This window comes from Elephantulus edwardii, unplaced genomic scaffold (assembly GCF_000299155.1).
Source record: "Elephantulus edwardii isolate Elephantulus edwardi_28Jun2011 unplaced genomic scaffold, EleEdw1.0 scaffold00146, whole genome shotgun sequence".
NCBI classification, from domain to species: domain Eukaryota; kingdom Metazoa; phylum Chordata; class Mammalia; order Macroscelidea; family Macroscelididae; genus Elephantulus; species Elephantulus edwardii.
The window spans coordinates 3,299,921-3,319,120 of NW_006399896.1; the positions used below are offsets into that span (position 1 = coordinate 3,299,921).

General features: G+C 39.9%; 1 protein-coding gene across 2 annotated transcripts in view; it reads right to left on the bottom strand.

Moving 5' to 3' along the window:
- Nucleotides 1-559: 559 nt before the first annotated feature.
- The window catches only part of DUSP10 (dual specificity phosphatase 10), a 71,871-nt gene continuing 53,230 nt past the window's right edge, over nt 560-19,200 (bottom strand). Inside the window, exons 3-4 of one of the 2 annotated variants that reach the window (XM_006894545.1) lie at nt 6,515-6,886; nt 560-1,117 (exon numbers count right to left, since the gene is read on the bottom strand). In XM_006894545.1, coding sequence (XP_006894607.1) covers nt 852-1,117; nt 6,515-6,886 — 638 coding nt within the window. In that variant the 3' untranslated portion in view covers nt 560-851. The remainder of the gene's footprint in view (nt 1,118-6,514; nt 6,887-19,200) is intronic. The other variant, XM_006894546.1, reaches the window with a different exon arrangement.

Below are 19,200 nucleotides of genomic sequence, written 5' to 3' on the forward strand. Positions count from 1 at the left end.
GAATCAGATCAAAAAAAGAACAAAGGTACAAGACATGAAGGAAAAGAATTTGTTTTATTTCATTCTTTTCTATCTCCAAGCTGGCAAATTTGCACTATTTTATCTATTATTGGGCTGCCAGCACTAACTTGTGTATACACTCAAAACATCATATTATTGCACAAGAAGCCAGTGAAGGCATATGGTACAATGATAAAAAATGGGGGGAGGGAATCTCTTAAACCAAAAGAAGGGGGAAAACCCAAAAACAAAAATCCAGAGCATGAAACACACAAAATCAACAGTACACTTTGTCTCCTTAAAGAATGTGTGAATGAAGGGTTCTACATTAAGCTGCCCTGATCTTCTCTCTGCATCTGTGAGTACTGCAGAGCATGGTTTGGTTGGAATTTGCATTTTATGTAGATGGTCAGGCAGCCCCATGGCTTCATGTACTTTCTCCTTACTTTTGGTTCTTTGTCATTGCTTCAGAGTGTAGCATCATAGGTCTATGAACCTGCACAGACTATTTAACCACAAATTCTACAAACAGTGAAAGGAAAGGGGAATAATCAAGTTTTATCATATTTTTATTTTTGACTTTAAAAAAATAATTGACTCTTTTAATCTTTCTGCTTTCTCATTTGTAGGATGTGAACCTTAGAATCGATGGCATCAACAAAGACACCATTGGCACCCAAAATGAAATGCTTCTCACACTTTTAAAAAATAAATTTCTGAACAAGTCTGTTTTCATTCACAAGTCTACCTCCGTCTTAAAAAAATATGAGAGAAAGAAAGAAAACAAAAAACAGTCTTTTTTTCCCTTTGTCTCTAAAGAGGAGGAGGAATCCTTTCCCTCCAAACCATCATCACACGACTGTCTCCACACCCATCAGCTTTGGTGTAAGGATTCGCGGTGTCACACCATTGTTAAGGTCTTCCTCAAACTCTAGCAACTGCCCCATGAAATTAAGGTTTGGGGAAATAATTGGTCGTTTGCCTTTGACAAACTTATAAGCATCAGTCATGGTCATCCGAGTGTGCTTCATCAGGTAAGCAATGACGATGGTGGCAGAGCGGGACACCCCGGCCTGGCAGTGGATGAGGAGTCCCTTTCCACACTGGTGTGCTTCCTCTGCAGAGAGAGAAAGACAGGAGGAGAAGGGAATGAGGGAATATGAAGGAAGGAGAGAGATTAGATTCTCTTTAGACCAGACAATGCTTTATTTTGTAGTCAAAGAAGACATGTAAATATTATTTTTTAAAGCAAGTATAATTTCCCAATGGATTTTGTTTGTGTAGGCCACAATCTCTACAGTGAATTACAGTCAATATTAAGCTGAGTAAGGACATGCATTCCTAGATATTCTCCATTTAAAAAACAAAACAAAAACATAGGAAACTAACTCTGGTGACCTAGTAAGTATGGAGTTGTGCTGTCAACTCAAAGGCGTGATGTTCAAATTCACCAGGTGTTGTTGGAAAGAAGATGGGCAATCTCCTCTCATGAAATTGAAAACCTCCTGAAGAGTCAGTTATGAGTCAGTTCCAACTTTATGGAGAAGTTTAGGGAAAAGCATTATCAATAATATCAGTTTGCTTTACAGATGATGGCAGCATAATCCTATAACACAATTAACCTACATGTTAAGTGAGCTCCTAATTAAGTAGACTTTCAGTAATCATGAAAGGAGTCTTAGTGGTGGAGTGAACTCAATGTTGGGTCTTAATCTAGGGGCTGGTGTTTGAACCTAATGGCCTCTCTGAGGAGGAAGATTAGGCAATCTGCTTCCTAAAGACGAGAGCCTCAGAAATCCTATGGGGCAATTTTACTGTCCTACATGTCATTACAAGATGAAATTGACTTGGTGGCAATAGGTTTTAATGCCTATGAGTTGAGTGATTTGACAATAGTAATCATGTAGTCTTTCTCTCAAATATTTTGGGGTTTTTTTGTGTTTATTTTTTAGTTCATATTATTAAAATAGAAGGAGAAATAAGAAAGAAGGATGGAGAAAAGAAAAAGAGAAGGAGGTGATGAGGATAGAAGGGAAAAAAATACATATACATCTATGCATATGTGGTTACTTTTATGTTTAAAAATTTTGATTCTGATTGCCAAGTTGTATGACTTATAAAAATTAGTGTGATTGGTAAAAGTCTTTCCAAATGATGAAAAACATAGTATGTTTTCTTTGTTGTTGATTGCCTTGGAGTCAATCACAACTCATAGCGATCCTATGAACAAAAGGCCTGAAGCCCCCTACAACTATCAATATTTATCAGAGTTCAAAGGGTTTCCAGAGGCATGTTATTTGGGAAGTGGATGCCACTCCTGCATCCAATGTTTTCTTTAACATACTGAAATGCTGTATACAGGATCTGATATTACATGGATAAGTTTCAGCCTTATTAAATCTTAATTAACTAAGCTTAAAGAAACAAAATTTGACTAGAAACTCAAGAGACTCATGTTTAGCTTCTTGCCAGAAAATGTAATTATTTTAAGGTGAACTAAAATCTTGTAGTACTCAGGCACATAGGGCCCTACACCTTAACTGTTCTGCTCCCTTCACATCCAACATGGAGATGATGTGGAAGACTGAATTCCAGCCATGGCTCAGGATTGAGAGCAATTGAAAGAGGCCCTACTTTTTAAGTTTTCAACATATTAAATGCTCAGGTGGATGCTCTCTGAACATATTCTTAGTGATTCTTCTAGAATACATTGCATATTATAGAAAGTAACCCTGCATGAACACCAATTTAATTAAACAAAGGAAAAGAAAAGGGAGGGGGATTAGAGTGACTACCCACCAATGAGCCAATTAAGGGAACATTATGTAAATTTTTGTCCTAAAAATCTATAGATTAGGTATACGTCTCTCAAAACAGGCAACACTATTTCAAGAAGAAAGGTATCTCCTATATTCAATATTTTCTTTTCAGCATTACATAATGCTAAAGAGTTGCCCTGTCAACCCAAAGGCATGCAGTTCAAAACCACCATCTGCTTCTTAGAAAAAAAGATAGAAGATCGCCTCCCATGAGATTAAATGTCTGAAAACTCATTGGAGGACCAGTTATGGGTAGATTTCAATTCAATGGTACACAACAACAAACCAAAATTAAACTGCCTGGGGTAAGAACAGGATCTTCAAACTGTTAGGTCTGATTCATAACTGTACTTCACATGAGCTGAGTAACCTTTTGAAAGTCAGGAAAATCCTTAGCCTCAATCAACTTGACTGATCAGTAGAGATACTATAAGCTAAGCAGTTTCATGAGTTATAAAAATGCATTTCAGGAATTATAAATTGGTAATAGTGGCATCCATTTCCTAAATAGCTTGCCTCCAGAAACCCTATGAACCTGGAGAAAGGATGAAAGTTATACAAGTGTCCAGATTTTTCATTCATAGGGTTGTTATGAGTCGCCTACAACTTAACGGCACTTAACAACAATAACATTAAATAAGAAAATAGACTCTGAGCAGTTTTTATTAGACTCTTCATAAATATTGTTTAAAAAATTCTGCTACATTTTCTCTACAACTGTGAGATTTCAGTGCATTCAATTTACTTCAATGAAAATACAAATGCACCTAGGTAGACTAAGATCCTGAATTGTTCTTCAGGCTAAAGCTGGTTTGTTATTTATGTATATTTTCCCTTTTTAAACAGGGGGGAGTCTGAGTAATCTACAAAAAGTGTGGAAGACTTGGTTGAAATCCTTTTAGTATATGTGCTGCCGAAGCGAGCACAGGTTGAAATCCTTTTAAAGCTTAACAATAACAACAATAGGAACCCACAGTCTTTCTGCAACCACCAGAGCTGTCAGTGGTGAGCTAACAGAGCACTGTGAGCACTTCTCCGTGATGCTGCAGAAAGGTCCCTGGCTTGAGTCAAGAGTCTTAGGTTCTGGTTCCTCCTCTGACACAAAATTCCTTTAAGGAGAAAACTTACTTCTCTTTCAGTGACCACTTGGTATTTTCTTCTAAACATTCCCTAGTCCTGAGTTTAAGGAGTTTAGATACAATTAGCAAGGGAAACAGCTGGGCAATGTGATGAGAACTCTTAATTCTACAGCAAATCTACCAAACCCAATGTCTCTTAAATCCAAGGCTCTATTCCTGACAAAAGCCACTGTTGTTGAGTGCATTGAGGTGGCCTACTCATAATAACCCTGAAGGCGAGAGTACAGCATCCTTAAAAGGTTTTCAAGGCTGTCATTGTCACAGAAGTATACAACCATATGTTTTTCAGTGGTTTCAAATCACCAAGTGTCTAACCATTGTGCTACTGGGGCTCTTTTTGTTTTGTTTTCTTTTTCTTTCTGACAAAGGAGTATCATATAAGTAAATTCTTCTGGTACAAAGATTCAGGAACAACCTGCAGCAATATTTGGACACAGTATTGTGTTGCTCTTTTATCTTTAAAAAAATGGTGGTGGAGGGCTTAGTATCACTTGAAAACCAAGAGTTCCTCAGATAACAATTTAAATCTTAAAGCAGTTCAAGGCCATGAACATGGCAGAAGTTACCTTTAGGTTACTATTTCTTTCTAAAGGTGAAAGTCAGCTGTGTAGACCCTATGTGGTTAACTCAATCTATAGTTTTAAATTTTGAGACAGCCAGAGATGCTTTAGAAGGTCTGGCGGTCAGACAGTGACAATTTTAAGTATAACATGGGGTCGCTATGAGTGGGAATTGACTTGGTAACAATTGATTGGCTGGTTAAGGGCTAGAATGTTCCTTCTTGGAAACTCTGTAAACTACAATAATTGACCTTTCTTACTTCAGTAAGTTAGGGATGTTGTTTTTTGTTATGGACCATTGAGTCATGAATGACTCATAGCTGACTCTCCAGTAGGTTTTCAGAGGCAATTAATTACATGGGAAGACACAGTTCATCTTTATCCAGGGAAGCAGCTGGTGGATTCAAACTGCAAGGCTTGAGGTTGGCAGCACAACTCTTTTCCACTAAGCCACCTGAGTTCACGTTAAAAATCAATTATGCAAATAAACCTAGTATCATCTCACTAACATTTCTTGCTGCTTAGTATTTAAGAATTTAGAGTAAGAGGTTAGAAGGAAGGCCAATCCACTATCCCCACCACCCTCCATCTAACCCTTCACTTTTCTCTCCCTCCTTGTTATTATTGTTGTGTACCATGGAGTCGAGCTGTGGTGCTGGTGAAGAGTATTGAATGTACCAAGGACTGCCAAGAAAACAAACAGATTCATCCTGGAGAGGGTTAAACCAGGCTACTCTTTGGTGGCAAGGATTCTAGGGCTTCGTCTGACATACTTTGGGCATGTTGCAAGGAGGGACAGGTCCTTGGAGGGGGACATCATGCTTGGGAGGGTGGAGGGACAGCGCAGGAGGGGAAGGCCCTCTATGAGGTGGATTGATTCAGTGACTAGGGTAATCAGGATAGGTCAGAGGCAATGCGATTGGCACAGGACAGAGCAGGGTTTAGGGCTGTCGTACATAGGGTCGCTATGAGTCGCAAGCGACTCGACGGCACATAACAACAACAGCAACAACAACCACCACCACTACCATGGAGTCAGAACTGACCCCTAGCTGGCCTTCTGATGGGTTTTAAGAGGCAATTAATTACACAAGAGGAAAATGCCCATCCTTCTCCTGTGGAGCAGGTGGTGGATCTGAACTATGTGCCTTTGGGACTGCAGCACAGCTTCTTGCCACTAGGCCACAGTAGGCACTCTCTATCTTGAAAATGTTTCGTTAGAATCAAACCTTCCGCAGATGTTGCCTTTGCCTCACCCCCATTCAAAGAGGCCATGCCAAATTCAAATTAGTTTTACTCAAGGTTGGGAAATAGAAACATCTCCTATGCAAAATGAGTGCAGCTTAGTAAGGTCATGGAGAGGTATATGCTTGTTTAGATATGGTGTCAAATAAGCATACAGAAACTATTTTTATATCCTACAAGACACTGGGGCAATAACAGGATGGAACATTTGTTTTAACTTCTAATTCCATACTTTGCATAAATTATTCTTGTAGAAGGCAAATCCAACCCATACACTTTGGGCATGTTGTCAGGATGGGCCAGTTCTTGGAAAAGGACATCATGGATAAAACAGATTGACACAGTGACCATGGCAATGGGGTCAGGTGTGTCAGAGATGGTGAGTCTGGCTCAGGATAGGGCAAGTTTCAGAGCCAATGTTTATAGAGTTGTTATGAGTCATAGTCAACTCGATGGCACAGAACATTAACCACTTTTTCATTTAGCGCTTTAAGAATTAAAAGATCTAGTTGAGCTGACCCAACCCTATTGAATTGCTTTTCATTTACACACAACCTGCAGGCTCAGGTACACTTGACTGGCTATAACTTAGGAGCACCTGCTGGCTGCATCATGTTGTATGGGGGTGGGGGGCAAAATACCTCAGTTTAGCTTTTCTGAAGCCCAGGAAGAAGTCTTGGACTAGATATCAAAGCCCCAGCCTGAGGGAAAGGAAGTCAGAAGATGAGTGATCCCTGTGGGAGATAGTTACCAATGAACTCAAAAGCCTCTTCAAAGTACTGCCTGAGGTTCTGCTTGTTGCTGTCGGTGGCAGGCAGCCTCTTGTAGTTGAACAGGCCTTTCTCATAGTGGTAAAGGGGAAGGTGAGTGGTGACATTGATGACATAACCGATGTTCAGCCGCTGCATCGTGTCCAGGTCCTGAGCATTCTGCTCGTTGCCAAGGAACAGAAAGGGCAGGATGGGGGTCAGCTCTGCGTTCTCGATGTCAGGGGTGGTGGGGATGGACTGAGGTAGAATGCCCGAGGCAGCAGATGCGCCACCCCCAATCTCCGCGCTCTCTTGGAGCTGGAGGGAGTTGTCACAGAGGTTTTCATGGTTCTGCTTAAAACTGCTAAGTCCACCTGAAGCAAAAACATAGAAAGAAAAAAGATTACCCGTAAGGCTTCAAAGCTAGCAAAAAAATACCCCCTCTCCAGAGAAATGTGTGTGTGTGGGGGGGAGTTTGATTATGTGTGGGTCGTTTTGGGTTTGGGGTTTTTTCCAAAGCCAAGGAAAAAAATGAGAGTGCATTTGGCAACCCAGGCCAAGCTTTGGCTGATAGTAACTGTGGGTAGTGTTGTGTTCTAAAACTTGCTCTTTGAATAAAGTGGGTATGTTCCTCTGAAAAGAGTTTTGTAAGCATCAGGTGACTTCACCCTCAGTGAATAGTATCAGCCTTAAAGGACCCTAGCTCCTTGGCTGCTGGGTGTCCTGGACTTTGGATGCCTAGGGAGATACATAAGATGTCCTCCAAGCAGGTCTCTAACCAGGAGAAGCTCTATGAGTGTCTCAGCCCTGCAGACCAGTGTCTGGTTCTCTTCACAAGCTCAACCCATGCAGAAAGCCAAGATGTCTGCCTAATACAGCAGAATGGTTATGAGCAGGGACCTGGAGGGAGCCAAACTATGGCTTCTAACTGCTTGGCTGTGGGACCTAACAAGTTAATCCCTTTCTGTACTTCAGTTCTCCCATCTGTACAATGATGGTAATGACATCCACCTCTTAGTGTTCTTGTGAATCTAGGAATACACAGGAAGTTCTCATTAACATATTGCCTGGCACCAAATGTATGCTCAGTCAGCATGAGCAATTTGTATTAACATCATCTAAACTACTGCTCAAAGATGAAGTCTGCAGAGAACTGCTTGGGAAAAAAAGATAATTTCTTTACGACATTTCTCTCTCTCTTTTTCTCACACACATACACATATACACATCCTCCATGTCATTTGTCAGCAATGACTTCCAAAAGAATAAATTCAGAGGAGCTCAGTCCTTGCCTGCCTTTCTGGGGTCTTTGAGTATTTAAATCGATCAGGAAATCTCTGGTGGGCCCACTGAGTACACAGCTTTGAGTTTAAGGATCAGCTTTACCTCCTAAGAATTAGGACTTTAGCATAGAAGTTTAAACTGGTGAAGTCTCATTTATGGGTCTGTGTTTTAAAGAAATAATCTAGCCAGAGATTTAATCATCTCTTGTGTAATAAGATCATCCCTTTGTATACACACATGAAACTCAAACACATTGAGTCAGAACAAGCTCATAATTGACCCTCTACTGGGTTTTTGAGATTGTCCATCTTCCTCTTACAGAGCTGCTGGTGAAATCCAGCTGCCAGATATGAACTAACTTTAGATTAGCTGTGCAACTCCCTACAAATACACCATGAGAACACATACACTATATGTATATACATACACATATATAGATACCCACTGAGAGTCAGCTATGAGTTGGTTCCAACTTGATGGCAATGAATTGATTATGTGTGTGTATGTGTACAGATTATTGTTGTTAACTGCCATCAAGACAGAGATGACTCATAGTGATCCTATGAAAGAAAGACTTGAACACTTACATAACTTTTAACGTTTTTCTAGTTTCATAGAGTTTTCAAAGGCAAGCCATTTTGGAAGTGGATGTCACTCTGAAAGCTTCCAAGCTTGTTTTAATTGGGAAGCTCCACCAAACATTGTCCATCATGGGTAACCATCATCACATTTGACACATTAGTGTCACAGTGCATGTGTGTGTGTATTTCACTTTTATACATATATAGCACTATTTCTTTTATATAAGACAAGAGAAAAACACAAAGTAAAAGTTCTTATACTCATTTAATGAAATATTATGCAGCTATTAAAAGAGTGCACTGTTTTGATACACTATACCAAAAACAACAAAAAATGGTTGTTTAATATCAGGCGAAAAAAAATCCATTCAGAAATATCCACTCTATAATCAAAGGCTGAAGGATTATGAAAAAATGGAAAGAAAAATTAAGTTGGATCTACAATAGGTTTTAGTTTCTTTCGGTTTGTTATACAAACTAGCACAGAGATGATTGCCAAGCGGTTATCAGAAGGCTCATATCGAAACTGCACACTATGAAGATGAAGACGTTGAGTTGGCATTATCACCACTACAGGAGTGATACTTCTGGGCCAACAGAGTGAGACAAAAAGTCAGCCCTTCTCTTTGAACAGAGGGAAAACTTGAAAAACTTCTACAAGCTGGAAGCCACAGAACAAAGCATTTGCACTCAAACCTGGAAAAGTGCTTCATGTTTGTCTTGATAATGCCGGGAGATAAGGCTCGCACCCCAACGTGTAAACAGGATGCGGTTATGCTGAAACAAGGGCAGGAAGTCCATTTGTCCATTAGTTTCTGAACAGAACATGCTTTCCTCTTCATTTTGACTTTCATGTTTGGAAACTGCTGAGGGAAGCTCCAAACTGTAACCTCAGCCGAGCCTCATGGCTTCACAAGCCACAGACACAGCCATGTTTATTAAAGTGTAACGTTATGATCACCTTACACATGGGAGAGAGTTAAAGTCAACCTTTGCTCTTGGAAAGAAAAATAAAAGTGGTGTATATTCATTTTAATTATGTTTTTAGTTTACTCTTTGATGAAACTACAAGGATAAAATCTAACACGGTTCAAAAAATATGTTTAAAAACTGAAAGAAAAAAAAATTTATCAGAGAGAAAATTATTGACTTGGGACTTCTGAGAGGGTTTTGGTTGTTCTCTCTCTCTCTCTCTCTCTCTCTGTGTGTGTGTGTGTGTGTGTGTGTGTGTGTGTGTGTGTGTGAAATCTCCTTAGTTTTGCCTCCATAAAACGTTTGCAGATAGTTCCACACAGACACACAAATTCTGCTATGGAAACTAATTTACCTTTTTTTCCGTAAGGCAAATGTACTTGTTATACTTTCCCATGTAAAAGGGAAGAACAAGAAGACAAAGTTTAAACCTCTCGAAGGGGGAAATAAAGTCTTTCTGTTCCTATTCAGGGTTCTGAAACTGTAGTTTATCTTAAAAGAAGCTAGTGAAGAAAAAAAAAAAAAGATGCCCAAAAAACCACTGCATACAGAAAAGGCTGCATTTAGCTTTTTAAAATTCCGTCTCCACACCTCCTTTCCCAATGACATCAGCTGGAGGCTCCCCACCTGCCCAGTTGCCATAGCACTTACACAAATACATACAATGACATCAGTTGGCATGATATCAGCTCTTTGAGTACAAACAATACAAGAAGAATTACTTTGCTTAAAGCCTTTGGTGAGACTGTGTTCTGGGGAGCCAATGATGTAATGCTAACAGGTGGCATGAGCCTGCCATTTGCCTAATGGGGGGAAAGAGCCATGGGGAAGGGGAGGGATGGTGAGACAGACACACACAGAAAGCTCTGTATGGCAGGGGTACTGGGGCGCAAATTATACTTACTGTGTACATATAAGTCATGTGAGGACTCTGCACATACAGGGAGAGAGTGAAAAGGCAATACAATAATTTTACATATTCAGCTAGACAAGGAAATGTTCATCAAAAGGTCTAAATAAACAGTCTCCTTTGCGGTTACTAATGTACTGGTCAGCTTCATCATCACTTCACTAAGGGATAGGCACATCTATGCATATTCTACAAAAACCAAAAAAAATTCTGTGGACCTTGCCCATCATTTCCTGGTCTTTTCACTCGGATTCTTCCTTTTTCCTTGTCCTCCTCCCTCCACCCACCAAACTGTACAACCCTGTGGTTTCCTCCATACTTATCCTCACCCCTCTGCTCCCACCCTTCTGCCCCCGAGTTCCCATGCATGTTTTCATAGTTATCCTTCTATTTTTAAAATAATGGTCTTAATATGATGCATGATAATGATTGTATGAAACACAATGTGAATAAAGAATGGTGTGAGATGCAATATATACCGAACTTTTTAAGAAAGCCAATAAAAAATAATTCCTGATGTCAGGGGAAGAAAATACCAACAACTGTGGATAGTGCTTAACGGAAAAAGAATCAGGGCACTCAGTGGTGATACTTTAGAGTGAACTGTGTATGGACAGTTGTTTTCTTCTCATGGGGAGTTGGAAAGTGTAATTGAAACCCATGTGGGAGGAAGCAGGACTAAAACAATTTTCTCTTCCAACTAATTTCAGTGTTTTCACCTATATATATCACATACCAGAGGCTAGCTGAGCAAGTACTTACATAAAAACTTCAATTATTTTGTATTTACAATTACCATATAAAAATGCTGGAACACAATAGCCAAAACAGTAGAGAAAGGCGACATCACAGTGACAATCTAGGGGTTAGACGCAGACAGATCCAGGTGGTAAGCTGAGAAATCTGGTGAAAATCACTTTCCTTCATTAAACCTCAATTTATTTATCTGTAGATTGGACATAATATCATCTTCCCATAGAGCTAAAAGACAGACAAAAGGAAAGCTGGTGTAAAAGCCATCATATATTATCAAATGTTCATGAGTAATACATCTCTATCTAAATATCATCATTGTCATCCTCACTTTCAGCAAACCTTGTGATATAGTCCAGGAGAGTTTGCAGTGTACAAGGACTCAGAACAGTGGCTCTAAGGCCAGACCTCTGGGGTTTGGATCCCAGCACTGCCAATACTAGCCCAGACACCTTGGGAAAATGTCCCATCTCTCTATTTCTAAATTTCTCATCTAACAGCAAAGGATGGTGAAACATTTTCTTATAAAAGTTGGGCATGTTGTTAGAAGAGGCTAGTCCTTCATACAGGGGGCCATTTCTTAGAAAAAGATATCATGCTTGGAAAGGTGGAGGATCAGTAAAATGATCAGTAAAATAGAGGAGGCCCCTCAATAAGTGGTGGACCTTTAGCTGTAACAACAGGCTCAAGTACATAAGAGATGATGAAGATGGCACAGGAGAGGGCAAAGTTCAGATCTGTTGGTTCATAGGGTTACTATGAGATGTAGTCAACTCAATGGCACCTAACAATAACTATGAGGTTTTTCTATAACTAAGATAATAATAGCACCAACTTCACAATATTGTTGTGAGGATTCTATTGGTTAATAAAATATTTTGCACATAGTAGGCACTCAGGAGAAGGATGGGCAATCTCCTCCCGTGTGATTTACTCTCTCTAAAAACCTGCTGGAGGGTCAGCAGTGGGTCATTTGTGACTCAGTCATACTCAAAGCACTATGTACATATTAGCTTTTATAACTAGTACTTATTTTTACTTTGAGAGATACTGTTTTAAAATCATCACCCCTCAATAGCTTTATGTAAAGACTTTAACTGATAAGTAAATGATTACGGCTATTTTTCATGTTTAAATTGTTATTTAAAAAGAACAGAAGCCAAGATATCTGCATGATTTTAAAGTTTGAGAAATACAGGTACATATTGAAGAATACAATATTCACATTATAAAAATGATCTGATTTCATTTTGTCTCGTCTAGTTTTCCCAATGAAGATTGTGAGTCTTTGGAATCCTGTTTTTCCAGAAGAGGGTTGAGGTTTTGCGTCTGTGGTGGTGTTATTTTCTCAATAAAACAGCTCTTTTTGCCATCAGAACCACCCTCCTCCCCTCCCCCACCCGCAGTCCTGACCTTATGAAGTGACCCCACTATGTACATAGGCTTGCAGTTATCAGTGCAAATATTTTCTCAGCAGGAACAACATGCTGGGGGCAAACATTTTCAAATCTTATCTTAAAACTAGCTCGGCCAAAATGAGCCTGGTCAGCATGCCGATACAGAACGGGAAAAGCAGAGAACGCCAGTCCTCTAAAGAGATGACACAGAAATACTCCACACCAGTCCTTCAACTGGAGGTCAGTTCAGCATCAATCCAACTGAAACAATGGATTCTAGTGTAAGTGGGAAATATCTCATCATAAATACATTTCAGCTTCTGTGGTCGTTTTGGTAACAGCAGTCCTCAAAAGGCCCTCTCTAATGCACTGTGACTCAGAGGAGGTGCTCTGGGACCCAACTTAAGGAAGGTGTATTCAAATATAGAGGATATCCAGACTCGAGAGATGGCCAGCACTTTCGCCTGCAAGTTTGTGGGATTTATGGTAAGCTGTAAAGTAAGTACTTTGCAAAGATTTAGGGAACATTCTCACTGAAGTTCAGCAAGCAGAACTTAAAGAAGGTGGCAACTTAAATTGGATTCTTCTTTATGAAAGAAAGACAGGCAATCTCCTCCTGCCTTTGAAACCTTTCGGCTGGTCAGTTATGGGTCCGTTCTGACTCAATGGTACACAACAACAGAAGAGAGTTCTAGTGGAGTAGAGCATTTCATGCTGTGCTGTTAATCGAGAGGTCGGTGGTTTTAATCCATCAGCTGCCCCTCAGAAAATAAGCATTCTCCTCCTATATGACTTACTACCTCTAAAAACCCACTGGAGGGCCAACTATGGGACAGTTCTGACTCGCAGTTACTCAACGACAATATGGCACCTAATAACAGCAGCAACGACCTTTCTTTTTTTTTTAACTTACTCACTCTCACTCTTATTGTCATCAAGGCAGAACCAAGTGATATCTGATCCTCCACTGGGTTTCCAAAGTGGTAAATTGAACAATGGATTGTCCATCTTTCTTATTCAGAGTCACTGGTGGATTCAAACTGCCAGAGAGGTTACTTTTGGATTAATAGAAGAAATTCCTATGTCTATGCCACCAGAGCTCCCTTTCTATGTTACAGAGTAATTAATATGGACAAAATTCCATGTAAGAGTTAGATATTATAAATGAGAGAGACACTGTTCTAAAGTGAATCCCATAGATCTATTAATATGGACAATATTCTATGCATGAGTTAGATATTGTTATTATAAATAGGAGAGACATTTTTCTAATGTTAACCCCCAATGGATACTTTTTCTGTTGGTGCTCCATGGAAATTGGGGTATATAAAATCAGACTTCCAAGATTCTATAACACAAGGACCTCATGATCCTCATGGAGGAAACAAACCTAGATAAACAGCAGGTGAGGCCAGACTTCAGGCCAAAAAGTCTACAATTTGCTCAGGATCGTTGCGTAATCATAAGGGCTGACTATCCCCCATCATAACAGGACAGATCAATCATGCCTTATGGTAACCCGTATGTCAGAGTAGAATTGTTCTGTAGGATCTTCAAGTCTGTGAGCTTTAGGAAATAGATCACGAGGCCTTTCTTCCATGGTATCTATGGGTGCCAATATTTCTTCTAGCAGTCAAACACTTAATGCTATCCAATATTTTGAGATACCCAAATGAGTCACAACACTAAGTAATCTGAGGTAGCAATTAAATCCACAAAAATAACTTCTTGTTTTCTCTGAAAGCATCTTTACAGTCCATAGATATGTTTGGATAGTTGACAGAAGTTAAGTTCAATTTCAGTGGTGTAACTGAAATTTTCTCTATTCCTGTCTCCAGGAACTTGTTTTTCCTTCTTAAGGAGAGCAAAAGAAGCTGCATTAAAGAGAAAGAAGGAATCAATGGAGAGTGCTATCTTGCTCGAAGGATGATTAGAAACAAAAGGAATAAAACAAGCTTGTTACTCCAGGAAGATGGAACTAGCAAATTTGCTGGTGACTATGAGTCAGAAAGGAACATTTCTATGAGCATGTCTTGGCTCCCTTTGGCCAAAATTGCCTTACATTTGAAATATCCAATATATAAAAAGGTGTAAGAAAGGAAGTTTTAAGTTTGAAAAAAAATTAGGATACTGAGCCTTGAGTACATATGGATTATTTGGGCACAGTGCATTGTTGAAAGTTTCATACAGATATAGCCAAAATTATACTAGTCATTCATCTCTTGGTTCTTACTGTCTCATCTCCCTGGTAGAAGACACACTCTATCTGCAGACATATTTGAAGAGTGAAAGAAGAAAAGACAGAGATGGATGTTGGAAGAGAATCTAAACAATACTAAGAAGTCAAAGCAAAGGGAAGAAGTCAGAAAGTTAAGGAGCTGAACAGAAGATTTCAAAGGACAGCTTGGGAATACAAAGCAAAGTATTATAATGAACTGTGCAAAGAGCTGGAGTCAAATAATCAAAAGTGATGAACTCATTCTGGATTTCTTTAGCTGAAGGAACTGAGGAACAAATTCAAGCCTTGAGTTGCAATACTTAAGGATGCCATGGGTAGAATATTAAATGAACAAGCAAGGATTAAAAGAAGAAGGAAGAAGTACACAAAGTCACTGTACCAGGAAGAATTGGCTGAAACAGAAGAATTATATGAAAGAACAGATGATCAAGAGGTAATGGTGATGAAGGAGGAAGTTCAAGTGATCTGAAAGAATTGTCAAACAAATAAGGCCCCAGGAATTGATGGACTACCAATTGACATATTTAAGCAAAAGAAGCTGCCCTGGATGTGCTTACCAGGTCATGCCAAGAAATCTGGAGGACTGTTCTCTGCCTAACTTATTGGAAGACATCCATATTTATTCTCATTTTTTTTAAAAAAGGTAATCCAACAGAGTATGGAAATTATCAAACAATATAATTAATATCACACACAAGCAAAACTCTGCTGAAGATTATCCAATAGTGATTGGAACAGTACATAAACAGAGAGCTACTAGAAATACAAGCTGGGTTTAGAAAAGGCTGTGGCACTAGGAACATCATTGCAAATGGCAGATGGAACTTGGCTGAAAGCAGAGAGTACCAGAGGAATGTCTATCTGCATTTCATTGATAATGCAAAAGCATTTGACTGTGTTGATCACAACAAATGTAGCTAACCTTGAGAAGAATGAAAATCCCAGAACACTTGATTGTGCTCACGTGAAACCTATACATGGACCACGAAGCAGTTGACCAGACAGAGCAAGGAAATACTGCATGGTTAAAAATGAAGTAAGATGTGCATCAGGAATGTGTCCTATCTCCATACCTTTTCAATTTATATGCAGAGCTGGACTTTATGAGGAGGAATGTAGCATCAGGACTGGAGGAAGATGCATCAAAAGGCTGCATTATGCAGATGATACAACCTTGCTGGCTGAAACTGAGAAAGACCTGAAGGGTTTGCTACAGAAGGTTAAGGATTACAGTCTTCAATACGAGTTTAAGCTCAACATCTAGAAGACAAAGATTTTCACCAGTAGGCCAATTGGCAACACCATGATAGATGGAGAAAAGACTGAGATTGTAAATGTCAGCTTGTTTGGCTACACAGTCAACAGTCTTGGCACCAGTAGTCAGAAATTTGAAAGACAAATTGCATTGGGAAAATCTGCTATGCAGGACCTCTCCAAATTGCTAAAGAGCAACAATGTCAGCTAAAGAATAAGCTGCACCTGATCCAGGCATGGTCTTTGCAATTACTGAGCTGGACAATGATTAAGAATGACAGAAGAAGAACAGATGTCTTTGAGTTGTAGTGTGGAGAAGAGTATTGAACATACCATGGACTGCCAAGAGAAGAAACAGGTCTGTCCTAAAGAGGGTGAAACCAAACTTCCCCCTGGAACAGCAAGGATTTTTAAGCTCCATCTCATATACTTTGGGTATGTAGTCAGGAGGGACTAGTCCTTGGAGAAAGGCATCATGCTTGGAGAGGTGGAGAGACAGTGGGAGAAAGGAAGATTCCAGATGAAATTGAATTGTCATGATAACTGCCAATGGGAGTATGGGAGTAGGTCAGACACAGTGAGACTGTCTCAGGATTGGGGTGAGGTTCAGAGAAATTGTGTATATGGTCACTTCAGAGCTATTGTACGTAAGGTCACTGAGTTGCAGGTAACAAGTAACAGTAGCACATAACCACAGAAAGCAGTCTGGAGGCAGTGTGGTTCAGTGATGGAATTCCCACCGTCCATAGTAGATTCAGTTTTGATTCTTAGCCAATGCACACTCCATGTAAATCTGCAAGTTTTCTACCAGTGGAGGCATGCAAGTTGCTGTGATGCTAAATTGTTTTTGTGCAGCTTCCAAACTCAGATGAGTTAGGAGGAAAGGTCTGGCAATTTACTTCCAACATTTAGCCAATGAAAACCCTATGGATCACAATGATCCAGTGTCTAAGTGTTCAGATGATGTGCAGGACTGAGCAGTATATTCTATTCCACATGAGGTCCACAGAAACCAGAGGCCAACAGTAGTTAACAACACAGAAGCTATCTGCAGTGTAGAAAGTAGCATGGTAAGAACTTTGTTTGTCTTGAATTAGAGTTGTGATCCTGCCATATGAGAGATGGGTGCCTTTATGAAAATTATTGATTCTTTCTGGGCTAGTTTTCATTAGATTTTTTTTTTATGTTGAAGTTCTATCTCATGTACTTTTGATATGTGGTTAGGAGAGACCAGCCCTTGGAGAAGGTCATCATGCATGGAGAGGTAGACAGTGCAAGAGAGAAAGATCTCAGATGAGATGAATTAGCACAGTAAATGAGGCAATGAGTGTAGGTGTGGCAGGGACAGTAAGATATTTAATTCAAAATAAAATACTATTCTTCAGAGTTGTTATAAATACCCAAGGAGATTATATATAAAATACCCACCAGAAGATATCTTTAAGAACTCATTCAAAACTTGCAGCTTTTCCAAAGATAATAATTGTCAATAGAATGCTGTTGAGTACTGTTGAGTCAGAACTGATTCATAGCTGACCCTCCAATGGTTTTTCAGAGACAGTAAAATGAACAAGCAAATTGTCTTCCTGTCAAACATTCTTCTGGGTGGTATAGCACTGGTCTGTGCATTGCTGTACAGAGGTAACTTGTGGTTGTTCTGATGCTGAAGACTGTGACAGTGATGTGCCAATCATAGTAATGGGTACCCATGGTGGACAGTGTTGGCTGGAGCTTCCCGACTAAATCAAGCCTGGAAGCAGGAGCGGCATCCACTTCTGAAGTAGCTTGCCTCCGGAAACTATGTACAAACAGTGCTCAGGCCATTCGTTCATAGGGTCACTATGAGGCGTCTACGACTCAACGGTATCAAACAACAACAACAAAATGAACAAGAGGAGATTGTTCATCTTTCCTCCGAGGAGCAGATGGTGGATTCAAATTGGGTACTTTTGACCTGGCAGCACAATATCTTACGACTAAGTCACCAGAGGAGAGAAATTAACCATCCTATATGGTTAGATGAGAGCAACGGCTGTGGGTTAACTGGTCGAGGAGTCCCTAGGAGACGCAAAGTGCTTAGTATGTTTAAGTGTTAAGTGAAAAGGTGGTGTTTCAAGTCAACAAGACATGCCTTGGGGAAAAGGCCTGACACTTCTAAAGAAATCATCCACTGAATATCCTAAGGAGCATAGTTTTACCCTGGCAAATATGAGTCATTATCTTTCAGAAACATGTTTCCTTCTTGGGGTGATCAGAGTAGGTTTTATTGGAGGTCAGAGCTTGAAGGATGGTAGGGTTGGTTCTAAGAGGTGGGAAAATTCCAGAACCAGGTAAAGGGAAGGAAAGTAGGAGCCATCCAGAGAACCTAACTGTTGTTAGGCTGTAGTAAAGTCTGCATCCAGCACTTTTAAGTCATAATCTATACTTGGGAAGTACAAGATGAAGATGCAAGCAGAGTAAGAGGGGCAGGAACTGAGGGCAAACTGGGGCCAATGGGTTTTGGATTCCATTGGAAAGCTCATTATTTGGTGGGGATCTAGGCTTATCAAGTATCCAAAAGTATAAATAAAACAGTATGTAAATGATCAGGAAATAAAAAACGTATTGTGATGGGAAAGTCAGCTGTTAGGGGGCTCTCCAGGGTACTGAAGAAGAATGGTGTCACTCTGGAGACTGAGGTGAGTCTGATACAGGTATGGTATTTGCAATCACTTATGCATCAGAGAGTTGGACAATGACTAGGGAGGATAGAAGAAGAATTTATGTCTTTAAGCTGTGGTGCTGGAGAAGAGAATTGAATGTACCATGGACTGCCAAGAAAACAAACACATTCAACCTGGAGAGGGTTAAACCAGGCTGCTTCTTGAAGATAAGGATTCTGGGGCTTCGTCTGACATACCTTGGACATGTTGTAAGGAGAGACAGGTCCTTGGAGAGGGATATCATGCTTGGGAGGGTGAAGGGACAGTGCAAGAGGGGAAGACCCTCTACAAGGTGGATTGATTCAGTGACTGGGGTAATCGGGATGTGTGTATCAGAGGCAATGTGATTGGCACAGGACAGAGCAGGGTTTAGAGCTGCTGTACATAGGGTCATAACAACAACAACAACAACAAATGAATGAACGTATAAACAAATGAATATATAAATATAAACAAATATAAATAAACAAATGAATTTATAAAACACAATGTAAATGAAAGATTGTATAAAACACAACATCTATTATGTTGTTGTTGTTGTTATGTGCTGTCGAGTTGTTTCCGACTCATAGCGACCCTATGCACAACAGCCCTAA